At 33.8% G+C, this 24,482-nt stretch overlaps 1 protein-coding gene across 8 annotated transcripts; it reads left to right on the top strand.

Annotated features, from left to right (window-relative positions):
- Positions 1-312: 312 nt before the first annotated feature.
- On the top strand, positions 313-23,585 carry LOC126707690 (cyclic nucleotide-gated ion channel 1-like). Of its 8 annotated transcripts, XM_050407539.1 has the most exons (11): positions 313-546; positions 665-804; positions 977-1,060; positions 1,288-1,550; positions 1,699-1,787; positions 3,698-4,142; positions 5,354-5,566; positions 7,361-7,653; positions 10,024-10,135; positions 21,839-22,114; positions 22,759-23,585. In XM_050407539.1, the coding sequence occupies exons 5-11, from the start codon at positions 1,750-1,752 to the stop codon at positions 23,266-23,268; spliced, it is 1,887 nt and encodes a 628-aa protein (XP_050263496.1). In that variant the 5' UTR covers positions 313-546; positions 665-804; positions 977-1,060; positions 1,288-1,550; positions 1,699-1,749; the 3' UTR covers positions 23,269-23,585. The 8 variants fall into 8 exon arrangements, with proteins under 8 accessions (XP_050263496.1, XP_050263495.1, XP_050263494.1 ...); XM_050407538.1 differs by lacking the exon at positions 665-804; XM_050407537.1 differs by having other exon boundaries at positions 977-1,550.
- The last annotated feature ends 897 nt before the right edge of the window (positions 23,586-24,482 follow it).

Below are 24,482 nucleotides of genomic sequence, written 5' to 3'. Positions count from 1 at the left end.
AAGACTATTGTCCATGGTTCACACTACACACACTGCTGCTAAGTGTTTTTGGGTCTAAAGCATATTGAAGATGGCCAGATCTCCAAGGTTATTTTTGTTCCTGTTTTAGTTGTTGCAATTAATATTATTTTATTAAAAAAAAACAAAGAATTGTTTTAGCCTTACTAATTTAGTCCAACACATCAAATATTTGGGTCTCAATTATTAAAAGATACAACGTCCGTAATATTTTTATAAAAATTATTAAATGGGAGTCACATGTAAGTATGTCAGTGAAAAGTACCTTTCTCATAAGAGACCGGAAAAATATCCACTCAAAGATTCTGAACTTATCTTGTCTGTGGCTGAAAAACGACTTGAGCGAATGACCATTGTGAATGGCTCTCACACTTCACACTCTGTTTAAGAGCAAGCCAGGAATTGCTCTTGCTTATTACTTGCATCTGCTCTGCCTCTGCGCACTCTTAAACTCCCATAACAAAGCCAACTTCTGCCACTTTATGCATTGCTCCACCTTGTAAAATGCGTGCGACTTGAGTTAGTCAGGTTCGATTTACGTTTTATATAAATACACATTCTCTTCTACTCTAAGGGGATTTATATTTAGAAGTTAGAATTACTTATTGTTCATGTTTATTATTGTTACATACTCTGAACAATCAAGCTAAGGAGTAAAGCTTCCGTCCATAGTTTCAGACTCTAGTACATTATAAGATACATGATATGAACACGTATCCGAAACGTATCAAATCCAGTGGACTGAAGTACTGGACTCAAGCCAAAACCATATCAATAGTTGTGATTGTGAGTAGTATGGTTCAAGAAAATCTTTTTATTTCTTCCAAGAAAAAAATAAAAAATGAAAAAGCCTTATGGTGCACACCTGTAAGGTCATGGGAAGTTGCATTTGAGATAAATGAATATTGGTAGTATGTCACTATTTTTCTAAGCACAAATATGGTTTCCAATTTTCCAGGGATCAAAATCCAGACTTTTCTGGTAAAGTTCGCAGGGTCCAGACACAGTTTGATTCTTCATCAGACCCACTGTACCATCAACGGTTTTTTTTTTTTTTCCTCCTCTTCCTGGTTTTGTCTTTCTTTCTTTCTTCTTCAGACCCACTCACCATGTTCATCCACGCATAAATATATACCCATAAACAGAAACCCACTCCTTATTTTTGTGATTTTGGTATTCGATCTAAGGATCCCTGGGTTTGGGTTGGCAATTTTGGATTACAAATCTGAAGATTTTGTGTTTGTGTGTTTGGGTTTTCTGTGTTTGTAGTTATGGTTTGGAGCTTGGGTTGTGATGGAGGTGAATTTGTGTGGTTGGTGGTGGCATTGATGATTGGAAATTTTTTGTTTTTGTGGGTGTAGCTAATGGTTGGATTTTCTTTTGGTTGAGATTTATTTTTCATTTTGTGGCCGTTGGTGGAGCTAACAGTGGTGGGTTCTGAGTTTGTGATGGACTTGGGAGAATATGAAAGAGGGAAGAGAAAATGGACGCAGGTAGCAACTATATATCCAGATTCTTTCCTTTAATTATTGGTAAGCATCAGTTAAGAGTCATCAAAATATCCAGATTCTTTAAACTAAAGTAACATAATTTGTTTGTTTATTTTTCTTAAAATTTATTTTAAAATAATAAAAGGTCTAAAAGTAGATTATAAATAAGCAAATTGTCTTAATTTTGCAGCCGCACGCCACCTGAATTGAGATTGAAACAAAGTCTTCAAAAACAGCAATTATGAGTTATCTTGGCTATCTGCAAGGGAATAGTGCAAGGTTAGTTTCTTTTGTTCTTTACGTTGTTATTATTATTATTATTATAGCGGCCTTCCAAGCTGGCTTTCAAGTCGCGGTGAACTCTAATTTGTTAGGACAATTTGTTATTATTATTATTATTATTTAGGGTAAATTTCACTAACAAATCCTGAGGTTTAGGTTAATGCCAACCAAATTCAAGATTTTTTAAAACTAACCAATTTGGTCCCTAAAGCCAACTTAAGTCCTTAAACAATTAGTTATTTTTTTTCAACTGTTTTAAGGACTAAATTGGCTTTAGGGACCAAATTAGTTAGTTTTGAAAAGTCTTAGATCTAGATGACATTAGCCCAAACCTCAAGGGGTATGAATGGAATTTATCCTATTATTTATTTTGGTAAGATGATTTTTGAGATTTTTCTTTTCTTATACCCCATTATTTTATTAATATTTCCATTATGCCACTATAGAAATTATCAGTAGTTGTATTAAAATTTGATTTGAAGATCAAGATTAAGTTTGGGTGAGGCTTGGTGGCTACATAATTTAAATTTGAAGATAAATTTGTAATCTACCGCCATCAGAGTATGTAATTGTAGTAGTAGTACACCAATAGAATTTGCAATCTAGAATAACTTTGAAAATTTCTTAGCAGACAAGTTTATTTATTTATTTTTTATATTCACAGTTGTTTAAAATTTTAAAATTTTGATAAATTTTGTTTACGGTAATTTAGGAAACTTTTAACTTTATTTTAAAGAAATAAGACATTTAATGATAATTCCCTTAATAGTTGGGATTCCTAAGTGGGCGAAATAATTTGGGATGAAGGGAGTAACATTTATCTTTTCTTGCCATAGCCTAAGAAGTCATTTGTTTTTTTAAAAAAAAAAAAAAATAAATAAAATTTTTTCCTTATTTTCGGGTGTTTTGAACTACTAAAAAAGTAGGTCAAAGCAAAATCATTTTTCAAAGACCAAAAAAAAAAAACTCTCATTGAGGCATAAAACATTTTCAGCCATTTTTGAGCTCAAGAAAACATAAACCTCAAAAAGTATAAGAAAAAAAATCCCTAAAATCGTCATACCAAAATACCTTCAGAATCTCCATACATTGTTTTTTTTTTTTTTTTTTTTTTTTTTTGATATTTCGATAGTTACTTCAAATTACATATTGTAAAAAAAGCAAGAGAAGATCATATCTTGCTAAACTATTTCATGTATTGCAATGTAATTGGAATAATGCTAAGACCACAAAAAATTGAACTGCTTTGGGTGGTGAGTCCAAACCTCCATGTAATTTAGGAAAATGTTAAAAGTTCTACGAATTTTACTACATAAGTCTTATAAATTGATGTGATAATGAATGTGATTAGTGAACTTCAATTATCTCATAATTGAATATTTGAATTGTCTCTTTATAGTTGGTAACATATCAGTTTATAAGATTAATGTAGTAAAACTTGTAATACCGAACTACTGATAGCATTACTCATAAATTTTTGCAATACAAACTTTCAAATAGACTAGATAAATACTAACTTCTTATAATCTATTATTGAAACTCTATCATAATCCTAATCTAATTGAATTTATTTGAACAATCAACTATTATTACTAATGAGTTCAGGTTGGGTCTAGTGTCCTGTGTACTAGACTCGATAGGATGACACTTGATAAGATGCTACCATGTGGTAGCATTCTATAGGGTCCAATGCACAGGACATACTAGATCAGATTGAGATTAGGTGCAGTACTAACTACTAAGCAACTTTCAATCTCAACTATTGAATAAAAAAAAAAAAGTTAAAAAGTGGAAGCCCTAAAAATGTTTTTGAGAGGGAAGGGATTAATTGCACTACGGGACCTAAGCCTCCCCTAGCAAAATTACAGTCGATTTCCCTAATTTTATATTTGTGGTGTTTTATTTAGGAAGGGCGACATTGAAGGGCAGAGGCAAGTTCTTAAGAATGGTGGAGGTGATTCAGTGAAAGAAAAAAAGACTTTGAAGGCATATATTCTTGATATTCTTGACCCGAGGGAGAAATTCCTTAAAAGATGGAGGGTAGGATTTGTATTGTCATGTATGACTGCAGTAGCAGTGGATCCATTGTTCTTTTACCTTCCTGTGATCAATCAAAAGAAGAAGTGCATTGGTTTTGACGGTAGATTGTGGAAAACAACTCTTGTTTTGCGATCTTTCTTCGATATCATTCACCTACTGCATATTATATTGCAATTTCGCACTGGTTTTATTGACGAGGAACTTCGGAAACTGGCAAAACCTGAGTTAAACACAGATGCTTGGAAAATAGCTCAGAAATATTTGTGGCCTCGGTTCTTACTCGACATTCTAACCATTCTTCCGATCCCACAGGTAAGGGGGACATTAGTTAATATTTTATATTAAATGTACTATTCTTATCTTTTTTTAACATGACTAATTCACTTTATGGGGTCAAGTTTATGTTAATTCATAATTTTTTTTTTCTAGAAATTCCAAAATTAGTACAATTTGACTCTAATTACAAAGTGATGTAACGAGGAATATAATTGAGGATACTTCAAAGAGAAAATAAATAAGTATTTGAATTACTTTTTACAATGTGTGCAAAATTGTGACATCAATTTTTGAAACTCAAATGGTAAAATTTGTAAGTAAAACCTATGTTTGTAATACTAAGCCGTCAAAGTTGAATAGTTTCAAATCTTTGTTTGTAAGTTTTTTTTTTTTCAAAAGCTTTATAGTTTAACCGTCATCTCCTAGCATTTATAATGGAGATTTCCAAAGTTTAAATCCACTATCTTTCATTGTAACTATCAAATTAAAATTTTATTTTATTTTATTCTTATTTGACAATATTAATTAGATTTTTAGTTAACAAAATATTGGAAATATAATCTAGTAGTAAATATAACATTTAATTTATTTGTTGATTATACTCAATTATAGCATTTGATTCTTCGAATAAAAAAATTGTCAAAACTAGGTTTCACAATAAAGTAGAAGAAAGTTTTCTAATTGGCTCTTAAATTTTGTACATTTAAAGGGAAATTACCCCAAAACTCAATATAAAATCAATCATAAGCGACTTTTGAGGATTAAAAATTGTTGAGTTTTATTTTAATTAATGATTAAGTCGACAAGTATTAAAAAATAATTTTTTTATGTTGTTCCTTATATTTTTATTTTGTCAACAATTAGTAAATGCTAGTTTACATTTTCATTTTCTTCTTCTTCTTCTTTAAAAAAAAAAATAGTTTACATTTTTCTGTATTAATTTAGTGTTGAATCTTAGGGCCTGTTTAGATTGAGAGGAAAGGGAGCAGAGTAGAGTTAGTTGAAAATAAGTTAATTTTGTGTCAATTCTACTCTATTTCCTCTCAATCCAAATGGACCATTAATCTATTTCTTATTTTAAAAATTTTTTAATAAAAAAAGGGACTTAAAATTTGACCCCTTAAAGATTAAATCCTAGTTTAATTTCCACTACACCCATAAATCACTAGTTTCTTTAAATTATCATTGTCCTACACATGGATTTTGTCCAGTCGCTCTAAACACGAAATTTTTTGTAATCTATTCAGGTGGTAGTTCGAATTATTATTTCAGAAATGAGAGGCACAGAATCTACACATATAGTAAAATTCCTAAACGCTGTTGTTCTCTTCCAATATGTGCCAAGAGTTTATCAAATCTACCTATCCTGGAGGAAACTAATAACAAATGACAAGAAATTTGATAGAATCTTACGGGTCAAAGCTCCATTGAATTTCATTCTATACATCCTTGCTGGACATGTATGTTTGATTACAGGGTAATTTCATATTCATTAATAGTGTGTATTTGGATGGCAGGATTTGGACATATGGATTTGGATTTGGGTAATTAAAGTCTAAATACCAAATTTGGATGGTTTAAAAAAGGTCAAGGATTTGGATTTCACAAATACAATCTACTAAGAATTTTAAACCTTTAAAATTCTTGAATTTGAAATGATATCTAAAATCAATGGATTTGAAATCCTGGCATTTCAAATCTATTGATTTAAAATCCAAATCCAATTCCAAATCTAAGTTTCCAAATGCAACATAAATTTATTCTTGACAAGTTTTGATATTTTATCAATGTCCTGTTGGCTCTAATAAACATTCATTTCAAATGAACCAACATACCAAAATATATATATATATATATATATATATATATTCCAAAGGTTTCATGTTATCAACTTATGGCCAGTTTTGATTCTGGCCAAATTTACTCAGCTCCCCTCTACTCTCCCCTCATCTTCCTCTATCTAAACTAGCCCTGAGTGATGATCCTACTATCCTGCATTACTTTTTGGACAAAGTTTTAACTTTAAAATTGGTTATAACCTAAGGATATGTGTGTTTGGAGGTGAAATAGGTTGGATGGAAAACTATGAAGAGAAAAGGAAGAAAAACTTTTTTGGAATGTGTTTGGTTGGGTAAGAAGGACGGAAAATAAATGTTGAGGTTTGGATTTTTTCTCCCCCGGCTCACCAAAATGTTTTCTTCCCAAAATGAAGAAAAAATTGAGTGGAGATGGATTTTTTTTTTGACTGATAAAAAGGCTCATGTGCTTCTTTAAGTTGCCTTTATTTTTTTTTCTTCTCCCTTAGGCAGTAATGTTGCCTTGTTGCATTTTTTTTTCTTTGCGGTAGTAACATTACCCTTTTTTTTCTTTTGATTTTCTAGGGTTTGGGTGTGGTAGTTGTGTTTTTTTTTAAAAAAAAAAAAAAAAAAACTAAATGTGATTTTTTTTTTGGACATGATTTTTATTTTTTTTAATAAATTTGGCTGATTACTCTTTTTTTGTGGTTATTTATCACTTTTTAATTGGGCATCATTCTTTAACAAGGGTATATAAGTAAATTTATTCAAACTTATTTTTTCCATCACTCCACTTTTCCACTCCCAACCAAACAAAAAAGAGAAAATAAAATCTTTTCTATCCTTCTACCTATTTCTATCCTCCTACTTTTCCACCTCTTCAATTAAACGGACCCTCAGACTATATATAATCTTACTCAATACAATAAACATTACTACATAGTTTGAAATTTTAACTTTTGAATTACATGTTCTTTACACTCTTAATACATATGTAAAATTTTATATCAATCGGATAATATATACTATATGATCTATAAGGTTATATTATATATATAATTTTAAGGTATAAAAATTTGCAATTTAAACAATTTATTGATGACATAGTTATTGATCTTTAAGTTTTTAAAAATTTTGCAAATATAGAAGATATAAGAAAAATATATAATCTAATAGTAAATTTGTTAAAATTCACCTTCATTAAAAAAATATTGAGTAATGGTTTATTCCTAATACCTTTCTTTTGAGAGGCAAGTTAGTTAAGTTAGAACATGGCAAATCTAGTGTACTAATAGGTCTAATACCTTTCTTATAATCTTTTAAAGATATTAAGAAGTTTCATCATGTCTACAGTTATTTTTTTCTCTTATTATTATTGCTCACAATTAATAATAATTGGTTAGGATATCTACATATATAGTTTATTAATGTTTAATTAATGATTTTGTGGTCTTTTAGGTATTGGGAGCGTTTTGGTATTTTTTCTCTATTCAACGACTAGCAGCTTGCTGGCAGCGGAAGGGAGCGTGTGATCAAAATCGTACTGGATGTTATGGAACTTCTTTTTACTGTGATCGCAGTTCTGGAGATCTCTCTTTTATAAATGATATTTGCCGACAATATGTCCTAAATACAACGTCAGCCTTTGACTTTGGAATATTTCTTCCAGCCCTTCAGTCTGGTGTCTTAGAATCGCCAGATTTTCCACAAAAATTATTTTTCAGTTTCTGGTGGGGCATGCGAAATCTGAGGTTTGCACATATTAGACTTTTATTTTTCAATATTTAATCTATTCTTAAATTTGATGTTTGTGACTATAATAATTAATTTCCCCTCGTTTAAATTTTTCAAGAAGAACATAATTCCTCGTCACACGTTTGTTAATCCACCAATTTCCACTCTCTTCTCTAATGAACTTTTGTTGTAATATAGAAAAGTGTGGAACTATGCAATCTAATTTGAAGGAAATTTCTTCCGATCTTTCTCTAATTTGGTTTGAAGGAAGGAGTTAGGCTTAGGTCAATGCTTCTTGGGATGATGGCACATGACCAAAAAGGAACATGTCACCATTAAAACGGGTCTAATTGACCCAAGCTTTGCACTGTAGGAAAACCTTATCTTGAGCCATGTGTTATTTATTGAGTCAAATTCTAATTAGCAATCCAATTAAATATATATATATATATATATATATATATATATATATATATATATAACCATCCCCCTTCATCGTTAAACTCTTCCCCGTCTCCTTAACTTTAACCTTCCATTCCACGCACCCTTTATTAAATTGCCACCAAATTTCTCATGGGGTTTCTTTTACACACCCAAAATTCTTTGGCTTAGTTGTTAAGAGCATTCACATTCAAAATGTTATTTTAGCATCTCAAATATCAAATAAAGTGCATACATTCGGTTGATTATATCCAAAATTTTTTAGTAACAAGCTACAATAAACTGCTATCAATAGTACTTACTATAGCAACAAGCTAAACGTTTAACCCCATTATTTATTCAATTCTATCTCTTTCATTCAATTAAAAAATGACAAAGTTTGGCTAAAAACTTAGTTGTATTCTAAGGCTAAAATTTAACTCCCACTAAAAAAATAAACATTGCTATATATTTTGAAAATCTAACCATTAGATTTTATGTTCTTTATGTTTTTAACATATATATTAAATTTCATATCAATTAGATGTTATTTACTATATGATTTATAAACTTATTTTTTTATGCATAATTTTAGATTACAAATTTAAACATTTAATTGATGACATAACTAATTGATCTTTGATTTTTTGGAAATTTTGCAAGCATGGAGAATAAAAGAAGAAAATGGATTTAATGATGGATTTGTTAAAATTTACATCCAATTAAAAGATATTAAGTGGAGTTGTAACTTTAGGCTACAACCTAGTTTGCAACCAAACTTTATCCATTAAAAAATCACTCCCTTCTCACTGTCCCCAACGTCTCTCTCTCTCTCTCTCTCTCTCTCTCTCTCTTGTTGGGTCATGGTGGTGATGGCTTGGGATTGATTTTGGAATGGGCCATGGTGGGTTCATGGGTTTGTGGTTGGTTGTGCCATGGATCGTTGTGGGTTGTTTTGATTCTCAATTTGGGTTTTATGCCTAGTTGTGCTGTAGGTTGAGGAAGACAGACTAAGAGTTGGGGAAAAGAGAGTGAAGAGGTGGATTGGAGAAACTAACCGTTTCTTTTTATCTTTTGTTTTATATATATTGTTTTAATGGGTTGCGTGTTAAAATAGTTGAAATTATTTATATTATTTTAATGTGTTGAATGTAAAAATAGAAGACGAGATATAGTGTGAGTTATGAAACTGTGTTAAAATAGATAAAATAACTTTTTGAAATGCTAGCTAAATTTTTTAGATGTTCGGATCTAAATTCTCTTACGGGACTAGTTGGGCTAGTTCCACTATAAGTATCAATAATGCCAAAGAGGTTGTACATAAATCTTAGGGCATTTGGAGTTCCTGAATTTTGGTCGCATTCCACGAATGCAGAAGAACCTTTGGATTGCGATTGAAGTTTGGGTTTTTTTCTCGAGACTCACTTTGTAGATTTGGTTACAACCTTGCCATGAGAAAAAACAAAAAACAAAAAGAAAAAGAAAATATAAAATGAGTTTTATTTAATTCAGGTTGCAAATTATTTAAAGTTAATTAGGGAGGACCAATATTGCTGTTGACATAGGAGTTGGGGATAGTGGTGGTGGCTATGGAGTCAATGACAGTAATAGTGAAGGGGAAGGTTTTTGTTTGTTTGTTTGTTGGTTTTTTTTTTTTTTTTTTTAATGTTTTATGTTTTTATGTTCTTTTTTTTTCATTACTAGTCTAGTGATTAGGATGCTACTTAATAAATTATAACACATGACACAATATTGTTAGATAGGAGGATCATCAGGTATTGCTTATGTGGTCCTTTGGGAGGACCGAAGGCCATAAACTAATGATCTTGAATGCCCAAGTGTAGATTTTCGCATCTCCTTCTAACGGCTTGGTTTCCCCTAAAATTTGTGTATTTTTATTTTATGCATTGTAGTTATAAAGTTTTGAGATTAGTATCTTAGACACTATATTTGTGCCATTTTTACAGCTCTCTTGGTCAAAACCTCCAAACAAGTAACTATATATGGGAAAACTGCTTTGCACTTTCTATTTCCATCTTCGGCTTGATTCTATTTCTATATTTCTTGGGAAATTTGCAGGTGAGTACCCAATTCTCTCTCTCTCTTTTTTTTTTCTTCTTTTCTTTCTAAAAAATGTTTAAGCATCGTAGTTACATGTGAAATTATTCATTACATCTAACGTATTACACCTTTCTCTTATAGGAAAGTAAGCTCTAATTGGTGTGGGTTCAATAGATAAAACCCATGTTTATGTGGAGAGGTTTGTAATTCACTAGGTACATAATGTATTGAATGAAGAAGAGAGAGCGCGATTTCTAGATAGGAATGACACATCAATAATTTAATAAGTTATATGTTAATAATCATATTATTTTTAGTAGTATTATTACATGGATACAAATTTTTATTTTTTATTTTATAAATTCGATTGTTACAATAGGGTTAGTCAAAAGTTGTATATTAGATGTTTCTGTTGAAAACATCGGAAATAACTTATAGTTCTGTTATTAGAGGTTGGGTAATTAAATAAGAATATGACAGATTGTTAGGTTAGTCTTTAAATAATTCTTATCTACTTATAAGAGATAGTGATTTGGTTTTCTTTGATTTTGAATGTTACTTTATCTTGTAAAGCCATCTCTCTCTCTCTCTCTCTCTCTCTCTCTCTCTCTCTCTCTCTCTCTCTATATATATATATATATATATATATATGTTTTTGTGTTCATTAATAAAGGATGTTTGAAAAATATTATTATTGAGTGAGTTTTCACTTTGGAGGTATGGACTCCCAAGTAGTCCATTTATCAATTTGGAGGTCTTGGTTCCCTCAAAGCAATCAACACAAAAATTGGGTCCTCATCACTCACATAGAAGGGCCTTGCAATCATTAACCAAAGAAGAAAGCCTAGTGGTAGTTGAAAGACAGCCTGATACAAGATCAACAACTCTAGCAAAAGTTTTAACTATCATAGCTTGTAGTTGAAGTTTTTATTTTATTTATTTTTAATAAGAAGAAATATTGTAACTTTATCGAAAACTAAACAACCAAAATTAGCTAAGGTTAAAGCATTAAGATGTGAAGAAACACTCTTAATCCACACCGACAAATCACTGATATGTCTAGCATATCTAGCAAGATTGTGAGCTACAGAATTACTTTGTCTCTTAACATGAGAAACACTGAAAACAACAAAGGATTCTGCTAAAAACTTCGCCTCTTCAATCAAATGATCATAAGAAGCAAAAGAAGGTTCATCATTTTTAAAGGTATTCATAATTTTCTTTGAATCGTCTTCAAGAATAATAGATGAAAACCTCAATTTTTGTGCAAAAACTACAGCCCTGACCGCTGTCATAGCCTCAACTTCATCAACTAATGTGGGTAAATTTCACTTCTCTGTCATGGAAGCCATAACCTGTCCCAAACAGTTTCGGATAACAACCTCAACACCAGCCTTCCTATCTTCATTAAACACAACACCATCAAAATTAACTTTGAAAAGTGGCGGAGGTGGAGGAATCAAACGAACTCTGGCTGGACTACGAGAAATGGAGCAACACTTGGGTGGAGTAAAATCTTCATAAGTGTTGTGAAATTTTAAAGTACTCGCAAGTGTACGAACCGTACCGAAGTATAGTTGGACAAGAACAAGGTTGAACCCACAGGGACTTGAATAAACGTAGGAAAATTGATTAAACCTTAACCAAACTAATCCTAATCTAGTTTAATAAAAACTGGTTTTTTTACAATTAAATATACTAAACAAATAATAAAATTAAGCAAATAGTTAAACTAAGCAAAAGATATAAAGCAATAAAAAGATGTAAACAATCAAGAGAAAGGAATTAAGGTTTTGGAATTCGCCTTGTAAATCATATCAGCATATATTTATGATCATTAATTTTTCCCAACTCACTACATGATAATCTAGAAATCAATCTTGCTATCATGGAAAATATCATCATTTAAACCCTTATTTTAAAAATCAAAAGCATGTTCTTCTTCGCTTCTTAAGTATAAAATCAAATCATCAATTATATCTGTAGCCAAACAAATCACAAGATATATCCAATTCTAAAAATCAAATCATAAATTGTATTCATTGACAGACAAATCACAAGCGATATCCAATTTTATAATCAAGAATTAATAACCCAAGCATTCAATTAATTAAGACAAATCCTAAATCATGAGAAAAACATGATTGAACTCATATCCAGAATCCCATCTTAGTCAATTGATATGAAGCAAGAACAATTTAAATCAATAAAGAACAACTATTGTGGGAAAAATCAAATCACATAAATATTATTGATAATCCTTAACAAGGTTTCATCCTCAACTGTAATTATAAATTTAGCTACTTATAGTAATTGAAAGAAAACAAAAAAATAAAATACTAAACATTAAACTAGATAAATAAAATAAAACTAATTGTCATGGAAGAAGTAGCCACAACTCTCTACACATTCAGCCCTCAGCCCTAGCACTAGCCTCCGCCTCAGCCTCCCTGAATTTTGCCCTAAAGAGTCCTTAAATAGGTCAAGGAATCCTATTACAAGTTGAATTCTCGTTTGGAGAAAATCCCAGATTTTTAGGCTTCACTTAACCGACTATTTTGGCCCATTTAGCATCAGAATTTGGACTTTTGGTACTACAAAGTTGTAGCCCTAAGTTATCGTTCCAGCCCAACTTGAATCATCTCAATTAGACATCTGAGCCTAAAGTTATGCCAAAAATACTAACTAATGTGCAGTCTGGAATCCTAATCCAAATTGGACTTGGATTTGGTGCAAATTTCCTTTGATTCCTTGCTCCAATTGGACTTAAATTTAATTGGGTTGGTCTTTTCTTGAATTCATGCCTGGCTGAATGTAAGCTGGCTTGATTCAATTGGCCTAGCCCCACTTTGCATGTAAAGCCCTTGTTACCTACAACACAAAGATATTATATAATCAGTCATAAAATAATATAAAAGTAAGGCTAAATATGTACATATGTGAGTACTTTATTTATATATTTCATGCACATCAATAAGTAGTAGCTGTAGTAGGCCTCACCTAACCAATGGGGAATGATTTATTGCTCGTTCATAGCAAGTTCCTCCTGTACCAGATTGTCCACACCAAAACAGTGAAGCGATCTTTGTTCTATCCTCTATCAATAACATATGTAACTAGGTCCCCAAACCAAGAGAAAGATGTTGAACTTCGAAAATTCCACATTGAGTCTGAATCCTAGATTGGTGAAAGACAAGGACAACTCCAAAGATCATGCAAATTATCTTTTGAAGATTGATGGCAATGATCGCAATGTCTTCAAGGATGAATAGATTTTGTTATATGGGATAGAGTTTTTGCAAGCTCGCCATAATAAATTGTTTACTTTACTCTGAATTGTCAAACCCTATATTATCTTCCACTCCACTTTACCCGATGAAGACTCTCTTTGATCCAGGTCCATGAACTCTTCACCCAAAAACTTGTAACCAGATTTTACAGAGTATTGACCTGATTGATTAAAAGGCCAAATAAGTGTATCCTAAATCCGATTTCTACAAAGAGGAATGGATGAAATAGAACTAACCTCGTGAGGCAAGAATAAATTATCTAGCTGTGTTAAATCCCATTGCTTGTTGAGCTGATCAACGAGATCAACTACATGAGCTGTGGATAACTCTTCAGATAAAGGAAATTGAAACCGAGGTTGATCCCTAGAAGATAGCCACGAGTTAGATAGAGGAATGTCTTCCCCACTTCCCACACTCTAATGGACTCCTTTTTTAAGCACATCCATACCTTTCAAAATACATTTTCAAATATAAGACCCCGATGTACCTCCTTTGAAGAAGAATTTTGTCTTAAAACCCTTATTATGCAATAACCGCCAAGCTTGCTTAGCTAGGTGTTGATGCTCATTTTGGGAATCCCATTAAAAGGAAGAAGCCCAGCAACATGGGCAGAAAGGAGTTAGTAATTGGATAGAAAAGCCATTAAGCCCAAACAACAAGAATAATGGATCATGTAAGGCTGAATTTATTCAATCATTAGTTGGCTTTATTCTGTGCCAAATTTGCCTGTAATTTACCATTTAGAAATCTTGTATTCAGGTAGGAATCATGTAAGGATAGTGTATGAGAGAGTGTGCAGAAAAACTCAAGAGTGTGCACTTAGCAGGGCCTCGCGACTGGCTGGCGGTTGGCAAGTCGCCAAAGGAGGCACACGTGTGAAGCATGCAGAGGAGCTAAAGAGTCACACCAACTAGAGCACTACAAGACAAAACTTTTAGTCTGGCCAGGTAGTTAGCTCGCAACTCAGACTCGCGAGGTCAAGTCGCCAAACCACTCTGTTTGGGAAAAACTGACCTTTCACATTCCAAACACACACCAGTATAAATACCCCTTATACCCACAAAATGTAGAGAGTTTCTAGAGAGAATTTTGAGAGAGAAACTTTAGAGAAAAACAAGATTGACTCATTCACGATTTTCATCTTTTGATTCTCTAAATTCGTCTACTCTTACCGTCTCCATTGTTACATCCTTGAGAGGTACATTTAGCCAAATCCTTATTTTATCATACCCATATCTGTGAGAAGGCTCTTTGGTGCTTGGGAAACAGTTAGGAAGGGATCAATCGATATTGGTTGATGCTATGGGCTATAGTGAAATTTGGTATGCTAAAGAAGGCAAAGGTTCGGCATAACCTCGTTGGAGCAAAAAGCTTGGAGGGCTTAGGTACACTGGAAAGGTTAGGCTTAAAGGGTCTTCTGCTGTTTATGTATCCCAACTTCATTTTTTAATGGATTATTGATTGCTTGGAGGGCGATGGAGAGGTTTTATGCCGAGGACTTCAGTTTCCTCTTCGATAACATATCGTTGTGTTGTCTATGTGTTTGTATCTCTCTTCCCTTAATCTTTGTCATTTAATTTTTGCTGTGGTTGTGATTTTACTTGGTTTAGATTGTTTTATCAATTCTGTTTTAGTTTATTTTCATATTCCGCACGTACATTGTTTGATAATAAGCTTGAATTAGTAATTTGTAATTTTGGAGTTTAGTAAAAGTCCATGGGAACGTAGAATTAGAAAGGATCGAAGATGCCTAAGGAAAGTAAATGGGCCAAAGATGCCCAAGAGAAAATAAATGGGACACAGAAGCCCGTAAGCAATGTAACAAAAAGCCCAATGATCATACTGAGTCATAGTGAGAAGAATAAGCATTAGGCTCAAAGAAGTCTATTAGGCGTGGGTCAAATAACAACACAGCAGGAATGGTAGAATAGTGCAATAGGAAATGGTAGCAAGACTGCAGAAAGGAGCAAAAAAGTGGGTTGAAGAAAGAAAATCCCACAATCAAAGCCCAGCCCAGCCCACCCCCTAAAGGGAGCAAACCATAAAGAAAGGGAAATCAAAGTACAGCTCAAGTCATAAGAAGTCAAGGATGGACGGTAGAATGTGCAGGCAAGCCTCTAGGCCACGGCGAACGCATAAGTAGTAGGCAGGTTTTGGACATACACAGAAGTGAAGCACATGCAAGGCCCAGACATCACCACCTTATACCTAGCCAATACAGGAAGGGGTGGGTCAGAGATAAGAGGGCATGGTCTGGCGGTAGGGAGGGGGAAAACCTACTTTGGGGTTCCTGCTCAGGCTCTTTTGGGGAAAATGTCCTGTTGGAATGACATACAGTCCAAAAGAAGCAAGGATGAGCTAGAATTACTAGGTGCATGCCATGAGGGATAGGAAGAGAAAGAGCACCCACACCATAGCAAGTAAGAGTGCTACAGCAAACAAACAAACAAAATAGTCTGCTTTGTCTAGTGGCACAACCAGTACAGGTAAGTGGTGGTGGCTGAGCGACCGACAAACCAGTGGTGGTCGGCAATAACACCTAGACCAGACAAAGATAGTTAAAGGATAAAATAGTAAAATCTGGTCATGGCAGACATTATATAAAGGATCCTTGCCGTGCACAACAGGGGAGGAATAGAGTAATAGTAACCTCTAGGAGAGAATCACAACAAATAAGCAAACATTGAGAAAGAAAACGAAAAGAAAAGAAATGAAGAATTAGAAAGAATGAAAAACGGAGAGTATAGAATGGCATGCATGCACCAATAGGTTGATCCCCTCTCTCCCTTTAAAGCCCAGGTTCTCTGCTAAAGGCAAAAGATTCTTCTGGGCATAGGTCATTTAAGCCCATTCCCTCAAAGCAATTAATTTCTTCTTGGGGAGATTATTTGCATTGAGGAAATGGTTCCTTTCTTAACTTCGGCCCTATAACATAACTTGGCACAACAAACTAACATTTCTCTCTTTGATTCAATAAACTTATTACTATCTCCTCCTTATTTATTTCTACTATTTCATTAAAGGGCACTTTCTTGTCGCTGCCCTTTATTTATTTCTATCTAAGTAGCGAATGTATCTCTTTTGTTATCTTTATTTTATCTGCCTGCCATAACTTTCCCATAACAGCTTTGCTTGTCATGGGCATGTAACCAAAGCTTTGGCAAACTGGGCATAGTTTGTGCATAAGTCAGACTAAGGTGGGTTACAATTGGATCGGTTTCAACTCCCTAATCCAGAACACTTGAGCCCAGTACGACAAGAGGCAGCCCAGCTCAACATTACAAAAAGGCCCACCACACTAGGAGAGCATCATTAAACATACCTAAATCTTTAAAATCCATACCACCTTCAATCTTAGGCTTGCATAATTCCTCCCATCCCACCCATTGAATTTTCCTATTGTCACCTCATTGTCCTCACCAAAACCTCCTGATTAAATTCTCCAAATCATTACATAAACCCAATAAAAACTTGAAGCAACTCATAGAATAAGTTGGAATTGCGAGCACAACCACCTTAATCAAAATCTCTCTTCTTGTCTATGACAAAAGCTTTTCCTTCTATCCTCGCAACTTCCTCCATACATGTTCTTTGATGCATTCAAAGTTGGCCCGCTTTTTCCTACCCACAAAAGAGGGCAAAACTAGATATTTCTCATATTGCTTTATCTATGTAACCCCAAGAGCCTTCTTAATTTGAGTCCTCCGATCTTTTGAGGTAGAATTTACTGAAGAAGATAGTAGTCTTATTTCTGTTAATCTATTAAGCTGAACACCTCTCATATATCCCCAAGATATCCATCACTTTCTAACATTCCTCAGGTGTAGATTTATAGAATATAAGGTTGTCATTTGCAAATAAAAGATTGGTCAACTTGGGACTTCTTGAACTCAAAGACAATCCATGAATAATATCTTGTTGAGCCGTTTGAGAAATAAGATTGTGAAGCCCTTCAATGTTTATGAGAAAAAGGAAAGGGGAAAGAGGATCGCTTTGTCTAATACCCCTTGTTTGGCTTGATAAAACCTTTTGGTTCTCCATTGACCAAAATAAAGAGACCATTTTGACACAAAGCATTAACCAACAACCAAAAAAAAAAAATCCAATATTCATTAAACCTCTTCTTTCTTATTACAGACTCTAGGAAAGACCACTTCACTCTATCATAAACTTTGCTCATATCTAGCTTTAGGGCCATAAAAGCATTTGATTGAAATGTGATGTTGCATGCTATGAAGAGTCTCAAAGGCCACCATGATGTTGTCCGAGATGAGACGTTTCTTGGTAAAGGCACTTTGATGCTCAGTGGTGATAATCTTTGGTAGAATTCTCTTTAGTCTATTAGCGAAGACCTTAGAAAAAGTCTTATATTGAACATTACAAAGACTTATAGATCTAAATTCAGAAACAAGTTCAGGCTTATTGACTTTCTGAATGGGTGTAATAGAAGTATGGTTGAGATGTTGAGGAAGGGAAGCAGAATTAAGAAAAGAAAGTACAAACTAAGTAACATCCATGCCTACAAGATTCCAATAATTCTGATAGAAGAGCAGCGGCATACCATCAGGTCCTGGAGCTTTTAGAAGTGTCATCTGTTTAAGAGCAACCTAAACCTCCAGTGCCATAAACTCATATTTAAGTTGTTCATTCATACCTGAGGTGACCACGCAAAGAAATTATGTTGATTGTTTCCTTTGGTTGACTGTTGCCCGTGGAGGAAAGCAAGATCTGGCAGTAATTAATGAGACAATCTGCCACTTCTTTTGAATCAGTGGTCCAATGTCCTAAAGAATTTCTAATATCATCATTGTTATTTTTCCAAAACCTTTGAGTTCCTCTGTTATGAAAATATATTGAATTTTTATCTCCATGAACAGTCCATAATGACCGTGATCTTTGAAACCACATTCTATTCTCTTTATCAAGTCATTAACTTCACTTCTTAACTCCAACAACCAAAAATTTATCACAAACACCAGTTCCTCCTTCTTGACCTACTGGAGTTGTTTTCTCTTCAACTCCAAGTCCCTCTAAAAGCTCGGATTTGTGTATAAACACAAAAGTTTGTTTAGACCTCTAAATAATAGTTACGGCTCGGTTGCTTTTATTCTAACTTAAACTAAGTGCGAAATAAGAGTAAATGCAAACGAATAAACAATATAAACAATAAAACTACTCTAAACCATATTTATCAAATATCAACAATAAAATGAAAGCTAAAAGAGTAGGAAAGAAAAATGCAAACACAAGATAACACCAAGATGTGTTATCGAAGAGGAAACTGAAGAACTCGGCGAAAAACCTCTCCGCACCCCTCCAAGCGGTAAATCGATTCATTAGAGAATAAGTTGGAGTACACAAATAATAAAAGACCCTCTAAGCCTAGTCTATCCCATGTACTTGAGCCCTTCAAGCTCCTGCTATCAATTGACTTGACAAAGCCTTGTCTTCTCTAACTTTCCTGGATCACGCAATTCAGCCCAATTGCGTCCACCAGCAATTGGCTTCTTCCAATGCTTCCCAACAGCATCAAAACCTCACTTTACACTTAGATTGGGTGTGACAAGTGTTTGGGCTATCAACCTTTCAAGGATTTGGATATGGAGAGGTAGGAGTAGAGGAAAATCACAAGGAAATGTGTAGATGATTATGGGTATGACAATCTCTAACTCTCAAGTATGTATGCTAGGGTTTTCTCTTTGAAAAGCATTCCTTACAATATGTGCATAATGAGGGTATATATAGTGTGGGTGAAGACATCACGGAGCACAAATGACAAAATAGCAAAACAGAATGTTTTGCGGGTATTTCGCGGGAAGACCTTACTCATGAATTACTCGCAAAAACTCCGGCTGTCATGACTCTTCACATTTCAATCATGTGCTCTGCACGTGGCTTACTTCGTGGGGCATCTTCTTGCGAATCTTCTCACGAAATCCACTTTGTCTTCAATAAGAGCTTGAGTCTTCACGCTCTCTCTTACACACCACTCTTACAATAAAATCCCATATAAAATACAGAGAAAAATGATTGAATAGAATTACAATCAAATTTGGCATGGAATTAAAGTCAACACAAAATAGTTGTAAATAACAACTTTACACCCTCCTTACATTCCCAAAACAACTTAAACTCCATTCACGTAAGGCTTTTCCACATCTATCAATTTTATGAACCACCAGAATACCAGGATCAGAGTGATCAATGTTGGTCCAAACGGTCCACCGTTTGTGAACAACCTTTATCAAGTTGTAATTGAAGTTGGTTGAATAAGTTCAACTCGTCTTTGATATCTCAAGGTTTGGCTGTAACGCTTGTTGGAATATCTACAGCCCTTGAGAAGCCTGAAACTCAAATCCCTCTATGATCTTTAACTTCAACTATGTCACCAGCATTAACCAAACCTGAATTACCCAAAGAGGAACCGTTGATATTTAATTTAACCCAATCATCTGCTTGTTTGCACCACTCAACTTGCACTGTGGTTTTGATTTCTTTTTTTTTGGTCTTTCACATGCAAAGTGGAAGAAATCCACTACTCACCTCAAAGACAATAGAAGGACTAGGAGCAGCCGAGCAGAGTTTTTGAACACACATCTTTTACTATGTAACCACAAGGCCCATATTCCCAAAGAGAAGACCAAGCTCCAAGGAGAACGATAGGAATGAAGAGTTAAATTAATGCAACGTGGATAAAGGAGTTTAAAGAAAAAATGCATCAAGACAGTTGTCCCCAAGGGAAAAGCCAAAATTGCCTTGCAAAGGGGCAATCCCTTAGGAAATGGGTAATGGATCCAATTTAAAAGCCCGCCTAATTTTGTTACACAATGAAGTCACGTGGGGAGCACGTGGTTACTAACAAAACAAGTAATTGTAACTAAAAACTGCGAGTAGTCTAACATGCACTTTATCTGATTCTTTTCGTTCTTCTCTTTGAGTTGGTCTGTCTTCTTGCTCTCTATATTTTGATACTCCCCTTAAGATGAGCTGCTGGTGAGTGAATATTCACTATGACAGTCAATTTCTATGTGCTTAGTTCTCTTATAGAACACAGGATATATTGGATCTAATGTTGAGATCAAATTGACTGTCATAAAATAACAAAGCTTCCCTTCAATTTAAATATCCTTGAGAAGATATAATATCCGAACTATGTCACAAGTAGCAATTGCCTTGGATCTATATTCAGCTTTTTCTGAAGATCTGAGACTGTTGGTTGCTTCTTAGACTTCCAAAACACTAAAGAATCTTAAATAAGATGCATTATCCAGTCACAGACATTCTTGTGTTTGGACACGAAGCCTGATTTGATTCTACAATGCCTTTTACATGAAGTTCTACACTAGATGAGAAAAATATTCCTTTCAGTAGAATTTTGTGTGCTGCATTCAAATGAGGCTTCCTTGGTTTTGCCCTATATTGGCTCAACTTATGAACATCAAAGGTGATATTTGGTCTGGTAATGGTCAAGTACAGCTGCCTTCCAACCAACATTCTATATATGCTTGTATTATCGAGAATTTCACCTTCATACGTACTAAGCTTAATGTTTTGTTCCATTGGAGTTTTGACAGGCTTTCAACGAACTGAACCTGCATCATTCAGTATCTCCAATGCATTACTTCCTTTGACAAAGAGTGATTCCTTTTTATGATCTTGCTACCTCCAACTCAAGAAAGAATTTTAAGTCAGCCAAGTCCTTAAGCTTGAAGTTTAATCCAATAACACATTAAATTGATTCACAGCTTCTTGATCATTACTAGCAATCAGACCATCATCCACATATGCTAAAAGAACAATGAAAGACTGTCCTTGTTGCCTAGTAAAGAGAGAGTAATCAGCTTTTGACTAAGTAAAGCCCAATGGGAGAAAAGTTGATAGAAAATTTGGAGAACCACTGCCTTGATGCCTGTTTCAGTCTATAAAGTGGCTTATTAAGTTTACAAATCATCTCCTCCTTACTGTGAAAGCCTTGTGGAAGAGCCATATAAACTTCTAAATCAATGAATCAATATTGAATATTAGAGATGCATGTCTGAGTCTCTGGAAAGCCAAGTACCAGTATCATTCATAAGGCTAACAATTTTATTCCTTCTTCTCCTAACCAAGGTAATGGTTTGGGAAAAAAATTATTGAAGTCTATAATTTCTACACCTTTGATAGAGGATTTGAAACCTAAGCCTCCTCACTTATCTTATTTTCTTTTTTCTTTTTCTTTTATTTATTTATTTATTTTTTTTTTTTTGAAAAAGAAAAGTATTACTGAAATACACTTCTACCAACCCCCCCCCCCCCCAAAAAAAAAAAAAAAAAAAAACTAATCCAATGAATTGTTCTAGGCATTGAAAGTAATTATATTTTGATCTAACAACTATACAACTTACAAGGTGACATTTGTTAAAATTGAACTGACTTAGTAGAGGTGGGACAGATGTATATGCAGTGGACAAGATCAAAATCCATAAAAAAATGGGATAAGGTACGCATGAAGATGAAGTCAAGTCAACGACAAAAACAACATAAGGGCATGATATCATGGATTTCCCAAAAGAATTTTGATAGTACAGCAAAAAGCCTGATTATGGAAAGCATAAATCAGAGATATGAAGAAGGCGAAGACGTTAATGTGGAGAACCTGGTCCCCGATCTTCCAACGGATCTTCAAACGAAAGTTAAGCGCCATATCTGCTTACAGATACTAAAGAATGTGAGTTTTATTACCTCTATAAATTTGCTAAATAACTGTATTATAAATTTCATTAATAATAATATGAAAACAGAGAATAGCTTTATTAATAAATGATCGGTTTTATGATCACACAAGCAGGCTGAAGCAGCTCGCATGGCTTATTTATTTTATTCTGTCTATTTTTTTTTTATATGAATCAGATGAGATATTATTGAAATATTAATTCTTAGATCTACATAATCTATACTTAACATTTTTTTTTGGACATTGTTTAAATGTGTGTTGTGTAGGTATGTGATAAGTCTCACATTTTAACTCTTTATAAATAATTATAAAGAGTTTCGATCGTGACTAGTCATTTAGATGTGTAATGTAGATGTTATTATTATGTATATTTATATTAATGAAACAAGTTTTATAATAAAAAAATAAAGATAAAATAAAGGTAGAATAGTTAATAGAATTATTGTGGATCTTGAAGATCCCATCATTCGGCTTTGGCTCACTCCATTGTCATCCCTCCGCAAAACTCTTTGGCCCATTGTTTTCTAGTTAAATTTTTTTTAATAGATTTTATTGAAATTTGAAAGTAAGCATCTCTTCTTTTATTTATTAGTTAGGAAATAGATTTGTACTTCAGCATATTTGTTTTTCTTGAGCAGCTAAAAATCATGAAAGATAATGGCTTGGATAAGCGTACACAACTGTTGCATAAGATTTGCGACTCTCTCCAGCCAAAGTTCTACAGTGAGCATTGCTACATTATCAAGGAGGGAGACCCTATTGATGCATTATTCTTGATTACAAATGGCATTGTATGGACTTATTCAAGCAATAATGGTGAAGGATCTGACTCTCGACATGCTGAGCGTCTTGAAAAAGGTGAGCACTTTGGAGGAAAACTTCTTGAATGGGTTTTGAAACCTACCTCCGACGACATGCGCAACCTATCCATACTTCCTGTTTCTTCAAAAACCCTCAAAACCCACACAAAAGTGGAAGCCTTCGCTCTAATGGCCCACGACTTCAAAAAAATAATGGAGTCTAAGTTCTCACTATTAGGACCCGAGGAATTGCAATCCAAGGCTGCAATTCGTGTACAACGAAGTTGGCGCCAGCATCGTGCAAAGACGGATGATGATGTTGTTCTAGACAGGGCAGCTTCTCTTTGAAGAGCAGAGATGATTTTGATAAAGACAATGGAAACGGTGTCGTGTTGAATCCCATTTGTCAGGTGCACCGTATCACTTAAAATCCTGAGTTTGCAATCAAGAGAAAAACGCTGTGTTTCATTTATTCAGTTATTTAGCTTTTGATTTCTGTTTTTCGCACGTGTAATAGGTGGTTAAGTTGTTAAGCCTGTTGTAACAGAATCTCCACCTTTTTAGCTTAGCTTTCTCTCTCCTCTGTGATTATATAAACAGAGCCGGACTCAATGATTTAATTAGCTAGCCATTTTATGCAATAGTAGAAATCTTTCTATTTAGAATTTTTCACTATTACAGTCTGTTGCTGCAATCAACCAAAGTGTTGGTGCTTCAAGAAAACGTCAGAATCAAGCAGTGCCGACACTGTTGCTGTAAATCAATAGTTGGTTTTGATATCTAATTACATGGTTTTGATAAAGGTTTTACGCAGAATCCTAATTTAATGTTACCCTAAGGAGTTTATTATTTCACATATTATTCTTTTTCTAAATCTACCTTTATCATTTTCAGAATGGTGCACCTACATAGAATCCAAACAAAGTAGCAGCCGTCGTATGACTAGAAAAAACTAGTCATACCCTTATAATATGAGACTACTTTGTAGTTTATTGCATGACATCTACTTCCCTTGTAATTTGCTTTATGAGAATACATTTCTCTCTCTTGTATTTTTTCTGTAAGAAATTTTTATCTCACTTTTGTAATTCGACATCTATAAATATCTATAAAATTGAATATGTTTGACTAATAGTTGACTTCTACATGTTGTATTACATAAGTTTTAGAACCTCCACAATTTTCGACCTCATTACTATTTTCTTTTTAAATTTTAATATCCTATTTTTAAAATCTATTCCTGTCCTCTATCTCATGCTTAAAAAATGCAAACCTCTCCCTCTGCTCTCTCACTAATATTTGTCTCTATATCTCTCTCATGGTTGCAAAGGCCTCCACCTCGCAACTTCACCAAACCACACAACTAACCCAATGTTCAGCATCCCGCTAGCCTTAGACCTCTAGAATGGCTACAGTTAAAATATTTTATATTAATTTTGGGCATTTAGTAGGACTTAGGTTTGGCTATTTTGATTGGTTGGTTTAGATTTAGAATTGGTTTTTATCAAATTTTCAAGACCCTAATTTAGGTTCTCCCTCAATTTTGGTTCCTTTCAATATAC

The sequence above is a fragment of the Quercus robur genome, chromosome 11, assembly GCF_932294415.1.
Source record: "Quercus robur chromosome 11, dhQueRobu3.1, whole genome shotgun sequence".
Taxonomy (NCBI): domain Eukaryota; kingdom Viridiplantae; phylum Streptophyta; class Magnoliopsida; order Fagales; family Fagaceae; genus Quercus; species Quercus robur.
This window is presented reverse-complemented; position numbering and strand designations above follow the sequence as displayed.

Bases quoted from the DNA above. Each gene is read 5' to 3' on its own strand.
- LOC126707690 (XM_050407542.1), top strand. From the start codon at position 1,750: ATGAGTTATCTTGGCTATCTGCAAGGGAATAGTGCAAG. The intron at 7,654-10,023 runs GTTTGCACATAT...CCATTTTTACAG, and splicing joins TGGGGCATGCGAAATCTGAG to CTCTCTTGGTCAAAACCTCC. The intron at 22,115-22,758 runs GTGAGTTTTATT...TTTCTTGAGCAG, and splicing joins GCTTACAGATACTAAAGAAT to CTAAAAATCATGAAAGATAA.